This window comes from Notolepis coatsorum, assembly GCF_963971535.1.
Source record: "Notolepis coatsorum genome assembly, chromosome: 2".
Taxonomy (NCBI): Eukaryota; Metazoa; Chordata; class Actinopteri; order Aulopiformes; family Paralepididae; genus Notolepis; species Notolepis coatsorum.
Genome location: NC_140166.1, coordinates 175648370 through 175674819, shown reverse-complemented (window position 1 = coordinate 175674819; position 26450 = coordinate 175648370). Strand labels below are relative to the sequence as shown.

Genomic DNA, 26450 nt, shown 5'->3' with positions numbered 1-26450 from the left:
TTCATCCCTACCTGTTACATATTTTATCACATCTTTTATCGTTCTGATAGTTTCAGATATGTCTCTTCCAGGTATACTGTAGGCTTGCGTCGGTGCTATTATGCTCCCAATCACCCTTTTTATTCTATTAGCCAAGATCTTTGTCAACACCTTATAATCTCCGTTCAACAAACTTATTGGCCTGAAATTCTCTAACCTAGTTTTGCTGCCTTTGTTTTTAAATAACAAAGTCAAAACTCCAGTAGTCATTTCTTCCGCACACACACTGTTTCTTTCCATTTCTTTATATACATTCAATAATATTGGTGCCAGCAGATCAACAAAAGTTTTATAAAACTCTCCAGACAATCCATCTAGCCCCGGACTTTTTTTGATCTGCAGGCCATGAATTGCCTCTCTCACCTCCTTCTCAGTTATTTCTCCATCACACATATTCTTATCACTTTCCTCCAGCCTCATTTTCATGGTATTTAACACAATATTTACACACTCATTATCAACCCCTTCACTCTTGTATAGTTTCCTATAAAAAGACTCTACAGTATCCAAAACACCAACAAGATCATTCATTTTTTCACCTTCTTCATTTTCAATTTCTCTTATATATGTTTTCCTTTGCTTATTTTTTTCCAACCTTAAAAAGAAAGAGGTACACCTCTCTCCCTCAAAAGCATATTTAGCTTTGCTCCTTATAATAGCTCCCATACATTTTTTCCTCTCACTTGATTCCCACCTAGCCTCAAGCTCAAGGTACTTCTCTATATTGTGATCTGGATTTATTTTTATCTTCTCCTCCTCTCTTGTCAACATTTCTCTTAATTTCCATTCCTCTTTTTTCTTTTTATAATTCCGCGCTTTAGTATATCTTATACTTATTTTCTTTATATTAGCTTTCACATTACCCCACCACACACCCACATTATCTTTATATATTTGGTTTTCCTTCTCTGCACATATATATTTCTTTATCTTTCTCTGATACTCTTCCTCTTTTAGCACCCCTATATTCAAGCACCACACCCCCCCTCCTCTCATCTGCACTTCATACCCCAACTCCAAACATATGCATGGTCACTTAAATAATTAAATTTGTGCTCTATATTTAAAATGTACTTCTGTACACTTCTTTTTGCAAGGCATAAGTCTATTCTACTCTGCCTCAGTACACCCATCACCAATTGCTTTCTAGTGTATCCAATTTTACCTGCATTCTCTTCTCTCCAAACATCCACCATATCAGTTTTTGCCATTATTTTAAATAGTGCATTCCTAGATGTGTCAAATTTAAACACCCTACTTGTTGTATCCAATCTTGTGCACATAGTATTATAATCACCAATCATTATACAATTATCACTCATGTGCACCCTCAAACCCTCAAAAAACACTTTCCTCTCCTTTTCCGTATTTGGAGCATAAATACTACATAATTTATATGTAATATCATTAAACACAAAATCAATTATCAACACTCTCCCCTCAGCATCTTCATGTATTTTCCTTACCTTATTAACAACACCTTTTTTCAATAATATAGCTACCCCACACGATCTCTCTGCTCCATTACTCACATATATTTCATCATTCCATTTCTTTTTTACTTCATTCATTACATTTTCTGTCCACCATGTTTCTTGTAAAACTATTATTTCTGCTTTATAGGTCATAAAAAGTTCCTCCATTTTCCCTACTCTTCTCAAACCATTTGCATTTAGTGAAACAATATTTAGTGTAGCACACATGACAGAAAATGTAATAATAATGATCACATTCATTTATTTCGTCCTTTTCTCATCTTTTCTTGCCCGCGCCCACCCCGTGTCCTCGGATGAGCTCTCTTTAGCCTGTTTATATTTGACACACTCAAAACCAATATCTGTATTGTATGTTTGAAAAAAAAAATCTATTTTCTTTGCATTTCTTAACCCATTTATATTAATAGAAGTAACTGTAATTGTAGAACACATGACAGCAAATGTGATGAGGTTTATTATATACACCATTATCATCTTTTTCTCCCTTTCCTCCCTTTAGGTGCTTCTTTTGTTTTTCTTTTCAAAAAGTTTATTGCCTCCCTACTTATATCCATTTCACAGCTTGACTCACCCGACAGTGAATCATCTGTTTCTGGGATTTCAGATGATGCCGCCAGCTCCATCACCTGTTTCTCTCCTTCAATCTCCAACTCTGTAGGTCTCTTCTCTTCACTGCCCCCAGGTGCATCAGAGGTATTCCCCTGGTTCGCCCGTGGCTCAGCCCTTTTTTCTCTTTTTTCTTTTCCCTCGAGTCCCTGAGCCACTCCCGAACCAGGTTTCCCCTCCGTGCCCTTCTGCCCCCACGATACATAGCCATCAAGGCTGTCATTGATCTCGCAGCCGACGCTCCTTCCGCGCATCTCCGCCGCCCGTCCGCCTCTCCCGCTTCTCTTCTGCCCCGCCGGTAAAACAGTCTGCCATTCTGCTGTTCCTCCACTCCCGTCTGAATGCCCCTCGTCACTCCGCCATTCTGCCCGCTGCTCGCCGTCACCCCTCTGCTGTCTCTCCTCCAGCCCTGCCAGCTCTGCGTCGATGCCTCTCCACGCCGCCTCCGCCGCACCGCTCTCCTTCTGCTCCGCCGCACCTACACCGTCTGCCACCACCACGCCGCTTCCTCTCCTCTCCACACCTCCCGGCACCTCCTCATCGCTCTCACCCTGCCCAGTTGTTGTCGGGGTGGAGATCTCAGCGATCGCTCTCTCCAGGATATCGAAGACGTCGAACGCGGTCTCCTCTCCACTCTCCCTCTCCCTTTGCTTCGCCGTCAGCTCCCGACTGTCCCCCGTCCCGTCTAACGACTCTGTCTCACCCTCCTCCTCTCGACCTCCCTCAGTGGTCTGCATTGGCTCCTCCGCATCGCTGTCCTCCTTTTCTCCATTCTCCTTCTCCTTCTCTCCGTTTTCCTTCTCTCCATTCTCGTCCTCCGCCCCTCCTCTCTCCGTCTCCGTGGCTCCATCTGTCCCACCAGTCTCAGCGTCCTCTCCACGTCTCGCCCAGCCACCTTTCGCGAAGCCGCACCTGCATTCTCCATCCTCGGGACACACGCGACATTTCTCCCTTTCCTTACATTCGCGTGCATAATGTCCCTGCTTTTTGCACTTATAGCATCTAAAGTCCGGACAGTCCCGTAGCACATGACCTGGCCGAACACACAACCGACACACGCGCTGCTGCTTATCGTGTATTACTCGGAAGCAGGGTGCGATCCAGGAGGGGAGCCCGGGGAGCTATAGCTCCCCTAGATCAGACATCAGCTCCCCTGCAAACTTGATTTGCGATTTTTTGGGGGGTCTCTAAATTACTGAAAATAAATGCTACTTTTGCCATGCATTTCTCATTTTTCTGTAATTTTCTGTATCATCATCGTGTATAATAATAAACGTATGCTATTTTGGATGTATGATTAATGATTTGCGCACTAATTCACACGTAATATGGCAACATGCATGCTATTCTTGCAATTACCATTCGGTGCGCGGCGGCGCTACAGCCTGCACGGCACTGTCGGCACACATCAAACTTGACCCGTATGTAACCTGTGCTGTGGCTGTTACTTGTTGACACAGACAGTGATCGTTTTGACAGCCAGTAAAATGTCTAAACGAAAACAAGTAAGCCTAACCAATTTTGGTTTCACAAAGAGAGTGAAGCTGACAGAGCAGCAGGAGGCGGGAATCGGATCATCTACAGGCGCAATTACACCTGCGGCTGGTGCTGCTCCGGTGGCCGTGGGGACTATTATTAATATTACAACGATCGGTGACGGTGCCGGCGCCGAAGAAGCTGGAGATGGGGGTAATTTGGGACAGTCAGGAGTCTGAGAGATAATCTTCTCTATCTAACTAAATAGATATTTTTTTTTATCATGGAATGTGCTGTGGAAGCCCCGTCCAGACGGCCGGACGGTAAGTGAGTTGTCCTGAGCACTCCTCGCTGAGAGGCGCGCGGCGAGGAGCCCGCGCGGCGAGGAGCCCGCGCGGCGAGGAGCCCGCGCGGCGATGGTGTATAAACAGCAGCAGACCAGTTTATTAAAAATGTGGCAAGAGCCAAAGCAGATGGAAATTTGTCATGACAGAAGCTGCGTAGCCACACTTGCTCTCAGGTTTGATTAGCTTGACCCAGGTGTAGCTGCTTAACAGTCATCCTCACACAACAACAGTATATAATATAATTTATATATCATATACACTTATTATTTCACATATTTACCTATTACTATACTCTGTCTTTTAACTTCTTCATCAACATTGTATGCATAAAATCTTTTACAATGGAATTGCAATGCGAACTCTTATTCTGACATTTCATTCAATCTCGGACCGGAAGTAGAATTCATTATTTTAGATGGCTTGACACTGGTGGTCATGTATCAGAGATGAATGAAAGAGCCCTGCGAATGCAGTGGATGCTACAATTTCATATAATGGAGTATTATCTTGTCCGTCCTATTAGCTATACAAAATCTGTTCACAAATCATCCGTTTAGTAAGACTGTCAGATATAGTGTACGCTAACGTTAGCAATTGATTTTTGGCTGCTAGCTTCTAGCATAGCTTAGCTAACGCTAAGCTAACAGGGGCATCAGTAGTTGGCACCATGGCACACTGGACCAAATTCGAAAAGGAAACTGATAAAGAGACAAGGAACCTAGTCAAATGCCTCAGTGGGATTGAAGATGAGGAGGATCAGAATTTCCAAATGGCACTGAAATTTACTTCGTCGAATTTCAGGTAACGTTAATAACGCGTTAATGACGGGACGGAGTGCTAGCAGTAGCTAGACCTTTGCCTGTTGGCGGTGTTGACATTGTTGTTTATACTCTGTTGAGTCTGTCTGGCCAGTGACTATGTTACCACTTCTCACAGATTCCATCGATTCCTCGATGTAGACAGCCATAAGGTTCAACGCAGTATAAGCGGGTAAGCAGCGAGATGGTTCATCCTACATGTATAGCCCCTTTCGGACACGAAAGGGGCTACCTAGTACCTACATGCTATACACTACATCATGACACGATCACGCTGTACTTTACTCTCTGTCTCCTAGGATATACGAAAAACTCATGGTCCACTCAGACCTAAGTAAAGCAGGGAGTTGGATGAGACTGACTGAAGAATTCCTGAACTCGCCATTACAAAATACAGAAGGAATTAAGGTATGGCACACAGGGATAGAAAACTAGCGTATTAAATGTGGTATTTTTTTGTTTGTTAAAATGGGTGGTCTTAGTCTACATATTAAAATAATAGCTCTACACTCTGACAGCCATCACTGATATAGTGTTTGGTCAGTTTACAGTAAACAGAAAATACGTTATCCAATAAGCAATAATCAGGAGAGAGAACTCTGCACTGCAAGAATGGTCTAACAAAATAAGAAATAAAAACTAGTTTTAAGCAAATGTTTCCTTGAAACAAGTAAAATAATCTACCAGTGCAGTTTGATTGATTGATTGAAAATGTTATTAACACTTTCAGTGCCAGCAGGGGGCGCACGATTTAGTGCTTGAATGCCCATCATCCACTTCAATGTTAGCGTTAATAACGCCTAATCTATGTTTTAAATTATGGCTATGTGTCTAATCTGCCCGTCGCTTATCAACAGTGATGGGAATAACGGCGCTATAAGTAACAACGTTACTAACGGCATTCGTTTTTTCAGTAACGAGTAATCGGATTACTCTTCCAATCTCAATAACGCTGTTACCGTTACTGCAAATAAATCCGGCGCGTTACTATGAATGAACCTGTTTCTTTCATCAGACAGATATCTGCGCTGAGAGGCAATATTATGTTCTTCCTTGTTTAGTGGGCAGTGCACGAGTCAAGCGGATACATGCTGACGAGTGACGATTGGCTGAGGCTGAGTAAAATGTCATGGTAAGCCAATCAAAGGTAGAGGTGGGCGGGTCTAACGCATCCAGAGTCTGAGCCACTCGAGCCACAACACAAGCGATTCAGTCAGGGGAGACCGCGGGTCTGTGTAGTGTACGGTTTGAGCCCAAATAATCTAAAACGAATCCAACGGAACAACATAATAAGCGAGCAGTCAGCGTGAGACTCTTCACTGTTCACTCTTGTGTTGCAGCGCAGGGCAGTAGTGGCTCTACTGCTGACAGGCTCAACCATACAGTATATATCTATGGGCTCAACATAGTGCTGCACTTCCTGGTTTAATAGCACAGTCTGGTGCGCAGAGATATATATCTGTATGTCATGCATGTCTTAAATGTCATGATTAGATTGGTTTAGAATGATTCGATTAGATTCTTATATCTGTATGTTGTGTATGTCATGAATTGAAAATGGGGGACCCTGATGTAAACAAGACAAACGTCTTTCTCTGATCTGCATCCTCTTAACAATTGTGTGTATTGACCCATTCTGCAATCTGTTAATTAAAATGTTCAATCAATCAGTATATATTTGTTATTTATTTTTGGTATAGTGCTTAACAAGCATAATTTAATGTTGCCCAGTTGTGGCCTGTTGAGGGGCAATACATATCAAAAGTTCCAAAACATCTATTGTATTTGTATGATCCACTAATATATAAACATAGTAATTATAATATAGACATACATGGCATTTGATTGGAGGCTAGTCTCACTTTGTCCCACAGCAACATTAAAATAGTTTAGATTTGTGTATGTTGTTTATGTAAAAAATATATATATATTGAAAGTAACGCAATAGTTACTTTCTGAAGTAACTAGTTACTTTTATAATTTGTAACTGAGTAAGTAATTTAGTTACTTTTTGGAAGAAGTAACTGTAACTAGTTACTTTTTAAAAGTAACTTGCCCAACACTGCTTATCAATGACTCATTTTCCAGTCAACATTGTCGAAGCGGATTGTTTTTTTATCAGTTCATTTCCGTTTTATAGTATTTTGAAAAGCCCTCGTTTTCAAGGAAAATAAAAAGATTCCATAATAAACGCCATGTACTGGAATATTCTAGAATACACCAAAACGTTGTAATTTTTCGGCCTATTTATGAATCGTTTTCAAATAAACGCTAGATTATCGATAGTATATGTGTACGTATGCACGCTATATAGGCGATCTGAAAAATCTATTCTCTGATTTCCTCAAAGCCATCGCCCACACACACACACATAGGGCGAACGCTGAGAGCTCAGCGAATACAACTCTGATTATCCCAAGACTTGTAAAATAGATTCCTTACCTCAGATCAGATGTTCTCCAAAAAGATCATTCCAATTCCTGATCGCCATTCCAAAATTCGATTGCTTTTATTGATCCAACGCTACATACTGTAAACACATATTCCACGCTGTTCTGATGGTCCACAATGAATCCGATCGGCTCGGGTTACATGCCTGCCTGAGAAGTAAAATGTGGATTCCGGATTTTTCTTTTCTCATCCAGTTTCATTGAGTCCATTCCAAAAGTGTGCATTACCATCTGGGAGACGATAGGGTGCGGTTTTTTCACATCTGAGCTCCTGATGGGGCTGGTTTACCAACGGGAGACTCCGTTGATGAAATATGAATTCAGATCGCTAATAAAAAAATAACACGCTAATTGTCGTGGTGGGCATTCAGGGGGCGGGCTGATAACACGTGTTATCACGTGGTGGGCTCTCAAAGTGTTAACAGAGGCGGCTGGGTGGCGCAGCGCCGGCGGGCAAGGCGCTTGTCACCAACGCAAGACACTGGTATCGAACCCAGCTGTCAGCATTGCTTCCGGCTTGGCCGGCCGTCATACTAACACAATTGGCAGTGTTAGAGGGTGGGAAGCCGGTGGGTGGGTCGCGATACGCTGTGGGAGGGGAAAAAAGGAGGAAAAAGATAAAAAAATTAATTAGGGCTGTCAGTTTATCGCGTTAATTAGATTAATTAATTACACAGCAAATTATTGCGTTATGAAAATTAACTCAAACTACAGTTCGGTCGGGGCGCCTGCACAGCGAGGGAAGGATCTAGGTAGTGTGACCTTCCACACGGTTAGAAATAGAAAAAAAAGATTCCATGGCTTTTTTTGCCCCTTAACACTTTCGCGACCACTGGGCTTAGTCTAATTAGTGGCAAGAGGACCAGGGAATGTAAACAAACGTGTGGCTTTTTGTAGAGCTAAATCTATACTTTATAGTATTGCTATCTGTCCATTCTCATTGTCAATTGAGTTCATAAACCGTCCCTTCAAAATGGCTTAAAGAAAAAAAAATGCATCAATAGGTTCTCATTTTATAGCGCCGTGAATATAAGCTTTATAGCGGATTTGGGCTAGTATATTTTCTGGGAGGTTAGATAAATGGCTAATAGCTGCTAACCTGGGGTGGGACGATACATCGATCCAGATCGATACATCGATGTAATTATCAACAATCGAATCGGATCGATGCGATGTAATAAGATCGATTCATATCGATACTCTTATTTTGAAAATCCTGTGGCGAGTCTCATATCCGCCCAAGAACAACAGCAGTAGCTCCGTGTGTGTAGATGTTACAGCATAGCATTCTCCCTTTCTGTGTGTGTGTGTGTGCGCGCGTCTTTGGAAAGACCAGATGAGGTCAGAGGAGTTTGATGTTTAAATGTTATTTAAACATAAACAATATAAGGTAATACATAATAAATGTAGGCCTATACATGATCATGCAACATCAACAAATTGTTGTAGGAACGGTTTGGGAGAGGGAGGTTGTGAGTTTTGAGTTCCAAAAAATGTAGCTTAAAGTTTAAAGCTCAATATATAAAAACGTGGCACTTTACAGTGAACAGGAGGTCTATTTGTATTAAAAACAATAGATTGATTTTCCTTTAAATGTCTGGAAGAGCTCAAAAATACAAATGTCAAATGATATTTTCATTACCTTTTTTTTGTTGATCTAAATGTTACTGATTGTGTTAAATGGGCATATGATATCATCTCATATCGATCGCAGGCACCGGAATCTAATCGTATCGTATTGTATCGTGAGAGACTTTGTGATATCGGCAAATATCGTATCGTTGTCCAAAGAATCGATATCGTATCGTATCATGATGAAACTGGTGATTCCCACCCCTACTGCTAACGTTATATCCAATGGCATTTCCGTTTTACAGATGCTACATAAATAACTCTGCATATGATCGGGACTGTCCCAAAGCATGTATGCATGAAAGGGGGGGGGGCGGGGGACGTTGTTTATTATTATTGATTACCAATAACAGTGTTCGTCTAACTAGCCACATATGCTGGTCGGCTGGTTGAGTATCATAGCAAGCTCTGATCGGGCTGAAAAAGTGAAAAAGATCTTACCATGAGCCGGTGGGATCCCCCCGAGCATTTCCCCGTTATCGATCGCCATCTGGTAGATCGATATGTCCATTGGCTGATGATAAATCCCCTTATTGCATGGTGAAATCCGCAATTAAAAACGTATCCCGTGCAACAGACAATAGCTATTGCTTCAGATGAGTAGAAAACTATATTAGAGATCCAAAAAAAAAAGACAATTTCTGCCACAGGGAACACTCTATTATTGTGATAGCGCCCCTAAGAGGATCTGGCCGGTATTCTCCACTTGCACAATCTGAAAGTAGCCACTTCCGGCTGACTTCCGGTTGCCAATGGCACTTCCTGTCCCATCCAAATACATTGGTTTTAGCTACTTTTCTCCCCTTATTTAAACAACTTTGTCGTCACAGAGAGGCAATGAAACGTTTGTATTATTATAGTATAGAATGTATTTAATAAGCAAACGTTTGTCAGCAGGGTTTTTGGGCTGTATTTCATGTAAAAACGTTTACTGTTAGTTTCCTTGCTCAGCCAGCATTAGCTAACAGAAGCTAGTGGTTAAACAGGCCGGATTAGCTTTGAGCTAACTATCTTTCCCGACCCATGTATTCATTCCATTCTAAACATAACGTTAGTTTACAAAACATGACCCGTCTATATAACGTTGAGGAACAAATTATATAGACGGGTAATGTTTTGAACAACTAACGTTACGTTTAGAATGGAATGCATCGGCAAAGATCCGTTAGCTCAAAGCTATTCCGGCCAGTTTATCAACTTCCTGTCATTTAGAAATATGATTTTATAGTGAAAATCATTACCAAAACGTCCGGAAAAACCTAACGGGAGCATTATAGACGGTCATACAAATGTACAAATGCTATAAGGTGGCAAGAAATGCACTATAAACAATACTTTGCGGTGTCGTTTCTTGCGCTAGCCTCTTGTTAGCCAGCATTAGCCTTAATAGCTTTGAGCTAAGGATCTTTGCCGATGCATAAAGTATTGTTTATAGTGCATTTCTTGCCACCTTATAGCATTTGTACATTTGTATGACAGTCTATAATGCTCCCGTGAGGTTTTTCCGGACGTTTTGGTAATGATTTTCACTAAGGGCTAAACATCTGTGCAAATAGCACATACCACCAAAATCACAAATTGGCCCATGCCTACTAGACACAAAGGATATCTGTTGTCAAGCTGCTTTTGTATGTTGTAGTCTTGTCACAATACCAACATTTTGACTTTGATACAGATAGGAAAGGCAATGGAATATATTATTAGATGACAGAACATGGAAAATTCTTTATACAATTATTTAATTCATTATAATTGAAATGCTATTGAATAATAGTTAATTAATAGTTAATACAATTATTCTGTTACAGCTACAACTGAGCTATAATTTATACGTATTAGCTACTGTCCATCAATGTCTTCCTTTTGAATGAAATAGGTTCAGGAGAGAGAGATGTAGAGAGGGAGAGTGAGAGAGTGAGACACACACACACAGACAGATATTCTCAGCCCCCCTTTCCTCTGAGCGTTCCCAGTGATTGCTTAATATGTGCGTGTGTGTGTATGACTTTGTGGGTGTGCAAACGGGAACGGGTCACACATCTGTGCAATAGCACACACCACCAAAGTCACTGGCTGGCCCACAGTGTGCATGTGCTAACTTCGCTAACATTATCTGCCTTAATATCATTAGCCGCTTCGCCGGATTCCTCTTTCTCCTCGTCTCTCTTTTGCTCAAAATAAAAATGAATGGGCTTCATGGCTGGCTGAATTTTTTGCGTCGTCTGATTTTGAATATAACTTGCCTATGCCGGTACCGTGACTTTCTTTTCCAGCGCATACTGTGTTCTCATTTCCTTTCACTCGCATGAAACCTGCCGCGTCACCGCAGGAAACTCTACTGTGATTGGATGTTTATGCGCCTTGTGTCAGGGTTCGAAATTAACGGGGGCTCGGGGCAAAATGCCCTTAAATGGACAAAATGCCCTCGAAAATCAGTTAAGGGGGGCAGAAAATGCCCCTGACAGTTTACTAATTATATATATGATCTACAGTGTGAGCATTTCCCTTGTATTTGCCCCTAATAATATGTGTGTGTGCGCGACCCGGAAAAATCATTTACTCGAGACGAGTGACGATTACAAAACAGCTCCGCTGTTAATAGTCCCACATTACACAAGGCGCATAAACGTCCAATCACAGTAGCGCCCGAAAACAAAGTCACGGTACCGGCTTAGGCAAGTTATACATTCAGAATCAGACAACGCAAAAGAGAGACGAGGAGAAAGAGGAATCCGGCTGACATGGTTTTTTGAAGTGATATTCGCACGTGTTTTTGCGGGTCCAGTCCCCACGGTATGTTGACAGAATTCGCAAAACACCTTATCGACTGAAGCATAAAAGTCATTAGGATACTGCTCTGCTCTGAATTTTGGGCTTAGTGGGGAATTTCTTCCGACGTTAACGTTAACGACGCACCGAAGCAGCTAGACGCTTGGACATTTCTCCGTGTTGTGTGTAACACGCAGCGGTCCCTGCCTCCCTAGCTCCTTGCAACAAACGTTCCACCCAAAAACGGAATTTCTATTTCATAATGAATTAAATATTGTATAAAGAATTTTCAATGTTCTGTCATCTAATAATATATTCCATTACCTTTCCTATCTGTATCAAAGTCAAAATGTTGGTATCATAACAACACTACAACATACAAAAGCAGCTTGACAACCGATATCCTTTGCGTTTGATTGATTGAAAACTTTATTAACAGATTGCAGAATGGGTACAATACAGTACAGCTCAATACACACAATTGTCAAGGGGATGCAGACCAGAGAAAGACTTTCGTCTTGTTTACATCAGGGTCCCCCATTTTCAATTCATAGTGTGCACACGCACAGTATAATATGCATGTGATAAATAGTTAATAAACTCTGTGTTACTTGAACAATTTTCACCTTGCTCCTAAATTTCTTTGTGTGCTCCTAAATTTTTATTTAGATTTTATTTATTAACATTTTATTTAGGAGCACATGTGCTCCTTGGGGAAAAGGTTAGCGTAGAGCCCTATATATGGAGACATTAACATTACATTATCAAACATAGGGACGAAGACTGTAAAAAAAAGTGTCAACAATGTTTTATAATCCTTATGTTAACACTTTGGCTGCCGGAAAACGCCTGAACACGTCATTCCCGGCCATGCTCAAGTTGCCGAAGACGCTTTACAGCGTCTTTAATATCAATATTTCAAAAATCTGGGATCGGATTCATATTTCCCCTCCGCTGGCCTGAGATCCACCAGGAGGACCCACTGAGCTCTCTGGCGGTTCAGGAGCGCCATCTGGTGGCCGATCGGCGCAATCGCTTAACAGGAAGTGCTATGGAGATTGTGCTGGTCGGCCGTATTACTTCCGGGCACTAGCTATAGGTTCCGGGACTCGATCTCGACACACTACATAGCGATCGATTGCCAATAACTCGATAAACAACATGATTTGGACGTATATACCATTATACAAGCTGGAGATGGACCGGGTAAATCGACATCCCATAATGGTAAAATTTCTACTCTACGATGATCGCCCAACGGCGCGCGGAGACTGGGGTGAGTTTTAGCGTGTAAAGTTACCGTCTTCGATACTAACTGCTATTATCAACATTTGACCCACATTAGATGATTGGTATAACGCTGCCCACGGAATTATAAACGCCCCCTAGCCCATCCGGTCAACATCAGATGACGTGTAGTAACTTCTAGAAGTACGTCTAGTTGGAATTCTTTATATCGCGCTGATTGCCATAAAACTGTATTGCATCATCAATATAATGTATTTGGGGCTATAGATCACGTTCTGGAGAAAGCTGCAGAAAGAGATGAAAACATACTTATACATTAGACCATACTTTACTATGAATATGTGAATGAAAAAGTTTAACGTTGCTACACAATGAACAATACATATAGGACTTTGAATGGGCCCTAATAATGGCAATGTAGCAATAGAATTTAAAAAGTTATAGCCCTGCAAAGAAGGGGACTTTCTCTATAGACAAATAGAGCTGGCAACCTACGGTTGATAATGAATTTAACCCATGGCAGCCAAAGTGTTAATTTTCATCATAAAAATTCAGTGCCCCCGAAATACAAAAAAAGCCCCCGAAAATCAATTAAGGGGGGCAAAAAAAGCCCTTGATTTTTTTTTAAATTTCTAACCCTGCCTTGTGTAATATGTGGGACTTGTAGTTTCTGAACTATTAACAGCGGAGCGTTTGTAATCTTCACTCGCACACTGCGAGTAAATGATTTTTCCGGTTCGCACAGTCACACACATATTATTAGGGGCAAATACGAGGGAAATGCTCGCACTGTAGAGCATATATATAATTATATATATAATTAGTAAACTGTCTGGGGCTTTTCTTGCCCCCCTTAACTGATTTTCGAGGGCATTTGGTACATTTCCGAGGGCATTTTGCCCCAAGCCCCCGTTAATTTCGAACCCTGCTTCCATCCACACGTTACACTCTCTCAGTGAGAGTCCGCGCTGCCAGGTGAAAAGAAGCGGTGGGCTGGACGCGTGATTTTTTTTCCGTAGCCGCAGTTTGCGAAGACGCTCTCTGATTGGCTAGCCCGCGTACAGTGAAGACCCTCTCTGATTGGTTTAGCTCTGAAGGGCTCTTCTGCCTTGTACATATATATTCTCTGCTTCGAAGTGGTTATGCTTTGGCCCTCTTTCGAAGTGGGTTATGCTTAGAGTTTATCTTTAGAGCAGGGCGATGGACCACCAGCCCTGATTCTAAACTCTAAGCATAACCCACTTCGAAAGAGGGCCAAAGCATAACCACTTCGAAGCAGAGAGTATATACCGTAATTCCTCTAATAGTGACCGGTATTCAATTACAAACCGGGTCTCTATTAATGGCCGGGTGCGCTCTTGAGCTAAGCAATTATAAGCTGACCTCCTAATACAAGCCGGGTTACTAATATACTCAGACCTACTCCTATCCAAGCTCCGGGAGGGTCATCAAAGAAGTCGCCTATTCTCAGTCCTTGCCCCACAATGGTGGAATGAACTACCCACCCCAGTTAGGACAGCCGAATCACATCCAATCTTTCGCCGTCGACTAAAGACGCACTTCTTCAACCATTATCTGAATAAAAAAAAAAATCTAACCCTAACTAACCGTACTGTCATGCACTTGTCCTAATAAACTAACCTACACTGTAGCACTCAACACTTTGATGAACATTGTTGCTCAGCTGATAGAGTTGTGCCCTTCCTGATGGCTTGTCGTACAGAACTTGTAAGTCGCTTTGGATAAAACTTTGGATACACATTGGCCGTATTAGGGGGTGGGAAACTGATGGGTAGGGATCGGGCGTTGTGGACAGCGACTCCTACAGGTCGGTTGGTGCGCCTGCGCAGTAGAATCAGGAAGTGTCGGGGGCAGCGTGAGCCTCCCACGCGTTACTCCTCGCCACTGAGAGATCGAGCTGCGCAGGTGAAAAGATGCGACTGCTGTTACCTCAAGTACCGGAGGGGACTTGTGCTATGTATGACTTAGTCCACATTTCAGCCGGCTTGTGGGAGGCAAGAAACAGCGTCCGTGACAGGGGAGGGTTGAATTGGATGATACGAAATTGGGATGGGAGAAAATATAGAAAATGGGAGAAAAAGTGGATAAAAAAAAATGACTAAATGTAAATGTAAATGTATACTGAGCTGCATACTGAGCTGCTATGGTAAAGTTACTTGATTTCACTTTGAAAACGTTGAAATGACCAGTGATCACCTGTAATTGCACTGTTTACTATTTCATACAGTACTTGGTTCAAACTGACACAAAATGTTGATTTATTCATTATGATCTGTTTGAAAATTAGAAATATAGCCAGCTAGCCAATCGGAGAGCGTCTTCGCAAACTGCGGCTACGGAAAAAAATCACGCTGGCTGGACATGTGTCGGAGGAAGCATGTGATAGTCTCCGCTAGGGGTGGGAATCGCCAGAGACCTCACGATACGATACTATCGCGATACTTGCGTCACGATACGATAGTATCGCGATACTAAATATATCGCGATACTAAATATATCGCGATACGCTGTGGGAGGGGAGAAAAACGGAAAAAAGAAGGAAAAAGATGAAAAATTTATAAATAAATAAATGTTATTAACTGATTTCAGAATGGGTACAATACAGTACAGCTCAATACACAATTGTTAAGGGGATGCAGACCAGAGAAAGACTTTCGTCTTGTTTACATCAGGGTCCCCCATTTTCAATTCATCATAACATATTTACATACATGACATACAGGTAGACAGTACTGTTGCATCTAGACATTTATGACATACCAGATCTACAAATATACAGTACTGTTTATGTGTACAAAAGGAGTCTAGAAAGAGAGTAAATTTGAGGGGGAAGAAACTGTACATTGGAGGAGGTTGGGTAGGTGGGGTGGGAAACTGTACATTGGAGGAGGTGGTTGGGTGGGTGGAGTGGGGGGCGGGGGGGTTGGGGAGGCGGGGGGGGGGAAACTACATTGGAGGGGGTTGGGTTTAGACATTTACAGGGGCCAGTTTCGAATTGCAGTCTCCCGTAGGTGCTCTTTGAGAGTGGTTTTGAAATTGGGTAGTGATTCACATTCCTTTACAGCTGTGGGTAGGGCGTTCCACATTGATGTGGCATAATTGCGAAACGTGTTTAGTAAGCAAATTTGGCTTGGCAAGATATATATATATTTTTTATCCACTTTTTCCCCTTATTTTCTATTTTTCTCCCATCCCAATTTCGTATTTCCAATTCTCCCCTCCAATTCTCCCCTCCCCTGTCTTGAACGTTGCTAGACTATGCCTCCCACTGGTCGGCTGTAGTGAGGATAGAAGCCTTGCATCACGTGTCCCCTCCGGTACACGAGGAGGCAGCCTGTCGCATCTTTTCACCAGACAGCGCGGACTCTCAGTGGCGAGGAGTAACATGTGGGAGGCTCACGCTGCCCCCGATACTTCCTGTCTCTGCTGTACAGGCGTCACCCAACCGACCTGTAGGAGTCGCTGTCCACAACGTCCAATCCCCACCCATCGACTTTCCACCCGCTACCTCTGCCAATTGAGATAGTATGACGACTGGCCCAAGCCGCAGGCAATGCTGACTCTGAGAGTCGAGAACCGGAGTCTCTTGCATTGATGACGAGCGCAATCTCCGCTACGCCGCCCGGCTTGGCAAGATTTCTTGAAATTAGTAAAACATATCTAGGGTTCTCTCTCCTGATTGGATAAAGTGGGAAGGGATGCCAGAAAATGTATTTTGTGTTTACTGGAGAGCGGAGGGACTGGGAGACCCATGTTACTGACCAAGCACCCTATATCAACGATGGCTGTTGGAATATGTAGAGCTATTTAACACTTATTAAAAAAAAAAAACACTTACAGCACCTTTTAATTGCAGTGTTCGTGTCCTATGTCTATGCACTCAACACGCCAGTGGTCATCCTGCTCTGGTGTAGCCAGAGTTAAACATTTACTATCTCCTTCTAAGATGCTTTTGTGTGACATGTTACTTTGGCTGTAGCCATTTAAGTGCTCCTTTTTGCTTGCAGACCGATGTACATCACAGCGTTCTCTCCCTGTTGCTCTTCCTGTCGGGGTCGCCCTCAAACACAAGCTACAGTGAGAAACCCAGGTTGAAAGAGGCTGGTAAGTCCAGTATATGTACAGTAATATGGCTGGGAACGCAGCTCAGACCTTTAGAACAGCCTCTCACCACCAGGGTCTTGATTCGTGCAGTAGATGTTTATCCTTTACATGTCTTTATTCCCCATCATAACACTGTAAACCCTTGGCAGTTGGTTACGTGTCCGTGAACCATCGTTGCTTTAACTTGTGTCCACAGAAAAAGAGGATGATTTCGACTGGGCTAAGTATTTGATGGAGGGCGAGGACGTCGATATGGGACCTTTTCCGGATACCCCTGTGAGTAAATCACAAGTCTGTCATTTTCAATCCTTCACTTTCATCTTAGTCTTTTAGGGATTTACAGTCCAAGAAAACATCCACCTGAAAGGGTTAATAAAGTATTCCATACTCATCCGTTCTAAAAGAAAATTTATATTGGTGCACCTCTTAATTTGAGGTATTAGGTATACCTGGATGAGTATTCCTCCTAATCATACTCTCTAATCATACATTGTCATTGACTGTCAGTTTGAAACCTTGTCTACTGGATGTCCTCTTTAAGGAGTGGTCTGAGGAAGAGAGTGAGGAGGAGGACAGTCAGCAGCCAATCAGCAGAGGAGATTCTGGGATCCAGGTCGACAGGACCCCTCCGGAGGACCAGGACAACACCAACAAGACTGTTCCAGTCACATGGACAGGTGCAGATCAAGTCAAGTGTTCCTTTATTAATCCCTTTGGGGAAATTCAGGTGTCATGGGGGAGGGGAGGTACGGGCAGGAAAGATAATAATATGGCAGGATTCAATGTGTCAGTAATAACAGTGATAATGGTATACGTGGTACATAAGGTAGTAGCACACTGCACCAGAGTTTGTGCAGTGTATAGTATTAAGAGTCAGACGGTCCTAACCGTTCTCAAGTTCTCCAGCCGTTAGCTCTCCAGCTAGATAGGAGCTTGACATGCATTTGCAGAAACAACAGCATTGCTAATGTTTATGTTTATTAGGATCCCCATTAGTCATCATCAACGTGTTGACTATTCTTCCTGGGGTCCTCACAGATATACACATACAAATATGAAACATTCAGTGTAAATCAGTCGTATATCACATACATAATCAATAGAAAATAAAACAAAAGGTCATATTTCACCATACCTTTAACACTTTCAGCGCCAGAGGTCACTGTGGGCCGTGTGGCAAGAATGCCAGCGCTTTAATGAATGGGGATACATGCTGGTGTTTGCAGGGCTAAAACTATATTAAATATCATAGCTATGGATATAAAACTATTGCCCATTTGACATCGAGTATCTATCGTTCAATTTGTGAAAAATAAATACATTTTTCATCCATACATTCCCGTTTTATACCGTGGTGAATATGAGTATAGTTTGAGTAATTCTGTGTAATCCCAGGAAACGCCGTTATGCAGCGTTTAGTGCATTTCACTAGAAACCGTGGCATTCCTCACCTGGATCAACAATCAATCTGAAATCAACGCTATATTATCGGTATTATGTTTCATCAGGCATGCATGAAGGGGTGGGGGGTTCTATGCTTCGATCGTTACCAACGGAATACGTTACACACACACACATTACACACATACGTTAGGATCGCGGGGAAGGGATTCTTTGATCAACGCAAGATTGATACCATATAGCCCTTACATTGACTAGGATGTACTGCAAAAAGAATATTCCAACTATCTAATCGCCATTCCAAGTATTGATGTCGATCGTGTTGCCAACATAATCCACCAAAGAAAATTAACTGGGAGTGCTTGATTATCCTCAATCCATGTGTTATAATAACCGCTCGCCATGCCTGACTAGGAAGACCCGTACCGGACTTTTTAGATCGATGTACAGCCCAAGCTAGAGAGTTTCCAAGGATGTGCAATACCGGCGGCATTCTCAGACCCATCCCCAATGATAACATAGGCTCCCTCGATGGATTATGAATGGGAATATAAAAGAAATAACGATAGAAAACCCGACTTTTGTCGGGTTTGGCACCCAAGCGATGGCGAGTTAACCCGACTTATCTCTGGTCTGGCGTCCAATGTGTTAAAAAAAATATATATATATATATATATATATAAATAAACAGAAGTTTGGATAACATGGCTGCAGCTACACTCATGCATGACATATATTGATTTCCTTTAAAATCATTCCCTGCCAACAACGATTTTATACGTGTTTGTCCGCCAATCGTTGAACGTATACCACGTATGTATACCACGTATGTATGTATGTATATGTAATGTATACCACGTATACATTATTTGATCGTTATTTCTTTTATTCGCTATTTCCAATGTTTATCCATCCAGGGAGCCTGTGTTACCATAGGGAATGAGTCTGAGATCGCAAAAGTCCAATACCGCCGCCTGGTGGTATGCGGCCGATGTTGCACTCCCTTTGAGACTCTGTGTATGGGGCTGTGCGTCGATGAAATTCCTCCGGGCGGACTTTTCTAGTAGCCTGGACCGAGGGCTTCACCCGATCGCATTGAATAGTTTTCGGGACCCCCGATTCATTAATCTGTGGTGGGTTATGTCATGGCCCAAATGGACATACGATCTACCAGATGGCAATCAAGTAATTCGAATATTCTTTTTGGAATCTCACCGGCCACAGGTAAAAGCAATTTAACGTCAATTTCAGCTTGATTGTGCCTTGTTTTCATAGCCCTGATCAGCGCCCCCCCCCCCCCCCCCCCCCCCCTTTTTCATGCATTCATGATGGAACATAATATACTGATCATATGCATTTGAATTTTTTATTGTAGTGTGTATAGGGACGAAATGCCAATGGATTAAGTATAATATGCGTCGCAGCCTATTACTAGCCTCCCAGGAATTACCCTAAACCGCTCTAAAACCATACTTATATTCACCACGGTATAAAACGGGAATGTATGGATGGAAAAATTATTCCTTTTTCACATCTTGAACGATAGATACTTGATGTCAAATGGGCCATAGTATTGCATCCATAGCTATAATATATATATACTGTAGTTCAGCGTTTCCGTTAGCCGGTAATTACCGGTATTTGACCGGCAAAATCTGTTGAAGTCCGACATATTTAATCTCTCCGGTCTTAATGTCCGGTGAAAATAATGCCCTCTAAGCACAATTTGATTATTTGAATTGTATTAAAATAGGCTAAAATTAAATAGCCTATGCGATGAACGAAACAATCATTACATTTGTTTCATCGTTGCTTCACCAAGCAGGTATAATAATGTTGTCAGCGAGAGCTTAGTGCTGGGTTTTGCGAGCGCATGTGTAGCTGCAGAGCCGGAGCAGCAGCGGCACAGTGCAGTACTCCAATTCAGCCATTGGCAATTCAGCTGTTGGGTGGGGGGGGCGCTGTTGAGCGGTCCCCAGATAGAGCCAAAAAACAGCTGAATCTGCTGCTCTGCAGCGCCATACTCTTTGCAAATAAGTCGTTGCGAGCAGTGGCGGCTCTGCCACTAGGGGCGCAAGGCCGCCGACCCACCTGCTGACTGCTGTTAAATCAGAGAAGAAGAATAAAATAAAACTTTTTAGTTTTTAGTTTTATAGCCCTATAAATAATATAAACATGTTTAAAATTAATAATATTTACTCATTTTAAGTGTTTGTGTTTCCAATGCACAATATAACGTTATTATATAAAATAAAAAAATACTCGTTTTCTTGAACAGGAAGTGACATAACTTTTTTTTTTTTTGTATTTCTCAGCCCGGGCTAGACGCAATAGCGCTCTGAGTGCGCGTCACGGTTTGATCGCTGTATCCGTCGAAGCCAATCAGTGCGTAACGCGTTGTGCGTTGAAATATGACTATTATGTTGGAATCCGGGCGCGATTTGAAGCGGTCTAGCCAGTAGCGTCAAGAATGTCTGTAGCCGCATTTCTCTGATTGGCCGACGCCAGTATTTTTTTCCGTAGCAGAATTTCACAGAGACGATCTCTGATTGGCCGAATCCAATTTCTAATGTTCCAATTCTAGCTTATTCCGGTCCGTTGGTGAGAGATTGTTGTGTTGTTGTGAAATGCAGCCAGCAGAGCGTGCCGTGACTGCAAGTTCTTTAGATGGTTAAGCTTAGGCACTCTTTCAAAGTTGGTTAAGGTTAGAGTTTGTCTTAGAGCATGGCGATAGAACGCCAGGTAGTTTGCAGTCTGTTCGACGCGGAAAAATGGACAAAGAAATGTACTTGTGTTGTGCTAGCAAGCTAACACTTAGCTAACAAGCTATATGATGGCAGATGCAGTCTGGAGACAGTGGACAGTGGTCTGGAATACATCATTCAACAGTGGATTATACACGTTTATCAAGCTCTCCTGCCCTGGACGTTTCAACTAAACAGTGAGTCTCTCTCTCTCTCTCTCTCTCTCTCTCTCGCTCTCTCTCTCTCGCTATACACAGCTGTCTCCGCGAAATGCGGCTACGGAAAAAAGTATTGACTGTGCTTGCTGAGACGATAATTAATAGGCTAGCGATTCAAAACGCGCTGCTGTGTTGTGAACTATAACATTAATTTAGCTGCTGCTGATGCATAATGAATGAATGGTGAGTTGTTTAAAATGACAACATACATGTGTTAATTATTTGATTTGATTGATCCGAGAGACAGAGAGAGATTGCTCCAGAGCATCTCAGAGCATTACATTTTCAACTTGAGCTATTAACGTGAACTGCGACCTACAAGGCACCAGCGCCAGCGGCCGCCACTGGTTGCGAGGTGGAGAGAGTCATCACGCAAACCCACGATAATGTTGCCGTCTCTCTCTGCCAAATTTCTCAGTTCTTCGCTTGATATAATTAATACAAATGTCCAATATAACGGAATTCGTTAGCTCATAAAAATGTGATTATAACAGACTGCTGTTTATTAATGTCGGGCGACTGCCCACAGACACCTATTTGATTTAAAGTCGGCAGCAGCACAGAGTCTCGGGACTTATTTTATTTGGAATATAATGATTGTATACGCAAAAGTAGCCTAGTTTTAAGTTAAAATATTATAAATCTACATGCCTTGAGGATGTCAATTATTTTTAAGCTCAATAAACTCTGACCGGAATTTCTCTCATTTGACCGGTAGATTTAAATCTACCGGACCCTGAGACCGGCAACAATTTTTTCTAACGGAAACCCTGCTGTAGTTATAGCCCTGCAAACAAGGTGAGCGACTCCATTGGTTTAATGCGTGGCAGCACATAGTCATATCCCGTTCCCAGTGTGGCAGAGAAAGAGTTAATGTAATGGTGATTGGTCAAACGGATGGTGATGTATCAATTCCAACAGGTTCATCCTGTCTGAACCTTTGTCTTGTCAAAACAGATACAGATATGGGTATTGCCGGTCCCGGTGCAGGCCAAAGAGCCTACAGGCTACGTGCATATCTCCCAGTACGTAGGGCGCTGTGATTGGCCCATTTGCCTACAGTCAAAACGCATTTCCGCATTTACCTTGCTTTCATGTGGAGGAGGGATTAGTAAAAAGGTCATGACGTAAGTACGTAACACTATAAATGCTCAAAGCACTGCTGATGAGGAACCTATGTGGAAGTCTTAATTTGGCTTTACATTTACATTTAGTCATTTAGTTGACGCTTTTATCCAAAGCGACTTACAAGTTCTGTACGACAAGTCATCAGGAAGGGTACAACTCTATCAGCTGAGTAACAATGTTCATCAAAGTGTTGCGTGTTACAGTGTAGGTTAGTTTATTAGGACAAGTGCATGACAGTAAGGTTAGTTAGGGTTAGGGTTAATTTTTTTTTTTTTTAGATAATGGTTGAAGAAGTGCGTCTTTAGTCGACAGCGAAAGATTGGACGGGTTTCGGCTGTCCTAACTGGGGTGGGTAGTTCATTCCACCATTGTGGGGCAAGGACTGAGAATAGGCGACTTCTCTTTGATGACCCTCCCGGAGCTTGGATAGGAGTAGGTCTGAGGCGGCCAGACGATGCAGAGCGTAGGGGTCTTGAGGGTGTGTAGTTAGAGACCATTGACCGGAGGTAGGTGGGAGCGGTTCCCTTTGCCGCACGGTATGCTAGGTCGAGGGCCTTGAAGCGGATACGTGCAGCAATGGGGAGCCAGTGCAGGTCCCTAAGAAGTGGGGTGACATGGGCCGACTTCGGTAGGTTTGAGATCAGGCGGGCCGCTCCGTTCTGAATGAGTTGAAGAGGCTTGGTGGCAGTGGCCGGGAGGCCAGCGAGCAGTGCGTTGCAGTAGTCGAGGCGGGAGATGACTGTTGATTGGACGAGGAGTTGGGTGGCTTCTTTTGTCAGGAAGGGGCGGATCCTTCTGACGTTGCTCAGGAGGAATCTGCAGGTTCTGGTTGTCGCTGCGATGTGAGCAGAGAAGTTCAACTGGTCGTCGAGGACAACGCCAAGGTTCTTGGCGGCTTTAACTGCTCCAGTGGAGCTGCTCAGTGACAGTGGCTGACTGTAGACTGGTTTTACTGTGCAGCTCCCAGTTGTGCATGTGTAGAACTGAGTGTGAAGTCGGATGTCACTGGAATAAAGAGCATAAAATCCTCCCTAGTTTATATGTGAAGTTGCTCAATGCTAATGTAAATCTGCTGCAGGCATCTCTGTGTTTCACTATGTAAACAACCTTTTGATTGTATGTCTCTGCTGAAGTAATTTGTGAATGTTTCTTTTTAGTCATTTCTGTTAGGGATGCCCCGATCGATCGGCCACCGATCGTTATCGGCCGATAATCAGTATAAATATGCGATCGGGGAATTCCGATAATGAGTCATATTCGCCGATCGCGGAAACTGATCAAGTGGATATCTCACTCGCTTGTCTCAGACGCACAGGACCTGCAAACTGTTCCTCCTCCCTAGCCCCGCCCGCCCCCGTGTAGAGTTTGTAAACAAAGAGGTGCGGCTCCTCTGCTCGAGTCTGTAGTGCATTCGACCTGCGCTAACGTTAGCTACCTAGCTATCGTTACTGTTTAAACAAAATTACCCAGTCAACTATTCACGTTTAGTAGGCATTGTCTAACGGTATTTAGCCGGCTAGCTACCGATAGCTCCTGATATCAACAAATGATCCAGAAAATCTAGTAGTCCATGTTCATACCTCCGGTAGCTTGCGTTAGCTTGCGTTAGCTGACGTTAGTTTACTGTTCAAAACGAAATGTCCCATTGAACTAAAGTTCTGTCTTAACGTCATCTAGCCGGCTAGCAGTAGCTACAGATAGCTCTTGATATCAATGTCTTATAACATTGATTTAATGCGTATTCGAGCTGAGGGCTTGCTGAATGTGAAATGACCAAAGCATAACGTTACCAATAGGGTCCCGCTGCAGCGCCGGAGAATCCTTTTTGGAGCTGGGCTACTAGAGTACACACAGACAGTGGAGCTGTTTGCAGATAGCGAGCATTTTGACTTGTTGCGTGGTGGCGATGTCTCGCAGATAATACAAGTACAAGTCTAATTATATAATATATATATTTTATTAAAAAAAAAAAAATTATATAAAATAATTTTTAATTTCTTTTTAATCAAAAACGATCGGTATCGGATCGGTATCGGCCGATATGGCTCACGACGATCGGTGATCGGTATCGGTGGCAAAAAACGTGATCGGGGCATCCCTAATTTCTGTTATTATGTGTGGTTACAGTGGGTGAGCCTGACGCCCGGGCGTGGCTTGAGCAGCACGTGGTGACGCCATATTGGCTGTCTCATTCTCCCCGTTTTCCTCACAGTCTACATCTACACTCCAACCTGCTCAATGTTTGGTGAGACGCCTTCTTGCTGCATTGGACTCCTTCCAATATCAAATAGCCGTGTGCCATTTTGACAAATGTAAACCCATCTCGCATGGAATGAATTGTGAGTGGAAATGCTTTACTGAGTGTTAAAAATACAATCCGGGATGTGTTAAGTAGCTCTACATTCCAACAGCCATCACTGATATAGAGTGCCTGGTCAGTAACATCCCTCCGCTCTGCAGTTAACACAAAATACATTTGATGGTATCCCATTTCCCCTTTATCCAATCAGAGAGAGAACCCTAGATATTTGTACTTATTTCGAGAAATCTTGCCAAGCCAAATTAGCTGGCAGATTATTTTACATATCTGTTTTTACATATCCGTTTTTATTTCTTATTTTTGCAGTGTGAAGTTCTCTCTCCTGATTGGATGAAGTGGGAAATGGATACCAGAAACTGTATTTTCTGTTTACAGCAGTGGAGGGACTGGGAGACCCATGTTACTGACCAGACACTCTATATCAGTGATGGCTGTTGGAATGTAGAGCTATTATTTTAACATGTAGACCACTTATTTTAACAGAGAAAATACTACTTACAGATTTTTTTTAACTAATTAAACAAACCTTTTATAACTTAAGCCTTGAAATGTATTCAGAAATCACATTTAGCGAGTAAACACTGTCAGTCCTCCTTGTATGAAAGGTTCCAACAATAGATATCGGAGTGAAAAAGTGTGCCTTTTAATGTTCAATGTCTTGATGGTGTCCCCCTCAGGGACCAACATCTGTACAACACTGATCCATTGTATCTGCCAGAAGAAAAAGCCTTTGTCACGGAGACCCAAGTGATACGCGAGACGCTCTGGTAAGAATGGATAGTGTATTATGTGGTGTGACTATGGAAATGTACATGCAGTACAAATTGGCAGTGAATATTGTCCTTCACCGTGTCCTTTTAGTTAATAACTAAAAGAGGCCGCTGGTCCCTTAGCATTTTCCAGCCCCTTTGTTTTGTGTTACTATACCATTGAGCTCAATCATCCGTTTGGTTTCAGGCTTCTGTCTGGGGTGAAGAAACACTTTATTTTCCAGCATCACGATGGCAAAGTGGCAGTTAGGAATAATGTGGTGGTGACCCATTTAACCAGTGTAAGTCAACGGTCTGAAAATAGATTTTTTTATATTGTAATAATAACCACCTTTTCTTTTACAAAAAAATTCCTCTCAACCATCTGTTAAGTCCCCTTACTGAGCACATGTGTGCCTCTCTCTGTGCTCCAGAACTGTCTGCACTCGGTGCTGGAGCACATTGCGGTGTACGGCCAGGCGGTGTTCAGGCTGCAGCGGTTCATCGACGAGGTGACTGGGCACAGTTCTGAGCCATGTCCACCGGGCTCGGGTTCCTCCCAGACGTCCAAGAAAGGCTCGGAGCCTCCGTTCAGGACCTATCAGGCCTTCGTCTGGGCACTCTACAAATACTTTGCCAGTTTCAAAGAGGAGCTTACTACAATAGAGAAAGAACTGATATGCAAAGGCAGGTGCTATATTGTTTATGATGTATATCAGTTTTACATGTTATCCAGGCTCAGCGGTCACATTATTTCCCTTGCTAGGTCTCACCGTGTTGCAAGTTGCAACATGTCATTCTGTCAGGAACACGCCAACATTATGGGAGATGATTATGGTCTTCAGAGTCAAATGAGGAGATGAATACCAATTTCCTCTCTGCGC

At 42.7% G+C, this 26450-nt stretch overlaps 1 protein-coding gene across 1 annotated transcript in view; it reads left to right on the top strand.

Moving 5' to 3' along the window:
* Positions 1-4420: 4420 nt before the first annotated feature.
* The window catches only part of tubgcp5 (tubulin gamma complex component 5), a 72301-nt gene continuing 50271 nt past the window's right edge, over positions 4421-26450 (top strand). The window contains exons 1-10 of the mRNA XM_084309049.1: positions 4421-4765; positions 4901-4954; positions 5082-5190; positions 16910-17006; positions 17203-17282; positions 17548-17683; positions 24625-24742; positions 25495-25584; positions 25775-25868; positions 26001-26253. Of these exons, the coding sequence (XP_084165175.1) occupies positions 4632-4765; positions 4901-4954; positions 5082-5190; positions 16910-17006; positions 17203-17282; positions 17548-17683; positions 24625-24742; positions 25495-25584; positions 25775-25868; positions 26001-26253 (1165 nt within the window). The 5' untranslated portion in view covers positions 4421-4631. The remainder of the gene's footprint in view (positions 4766-4900; positions 4955-5081; positions 5191-16909; positions 17007-17202; positions 17283-17547; positions 17684-24624; positions 24743-25494; positions 25585-25774; positions 25869-26000; positions 26254-26450) is intronic.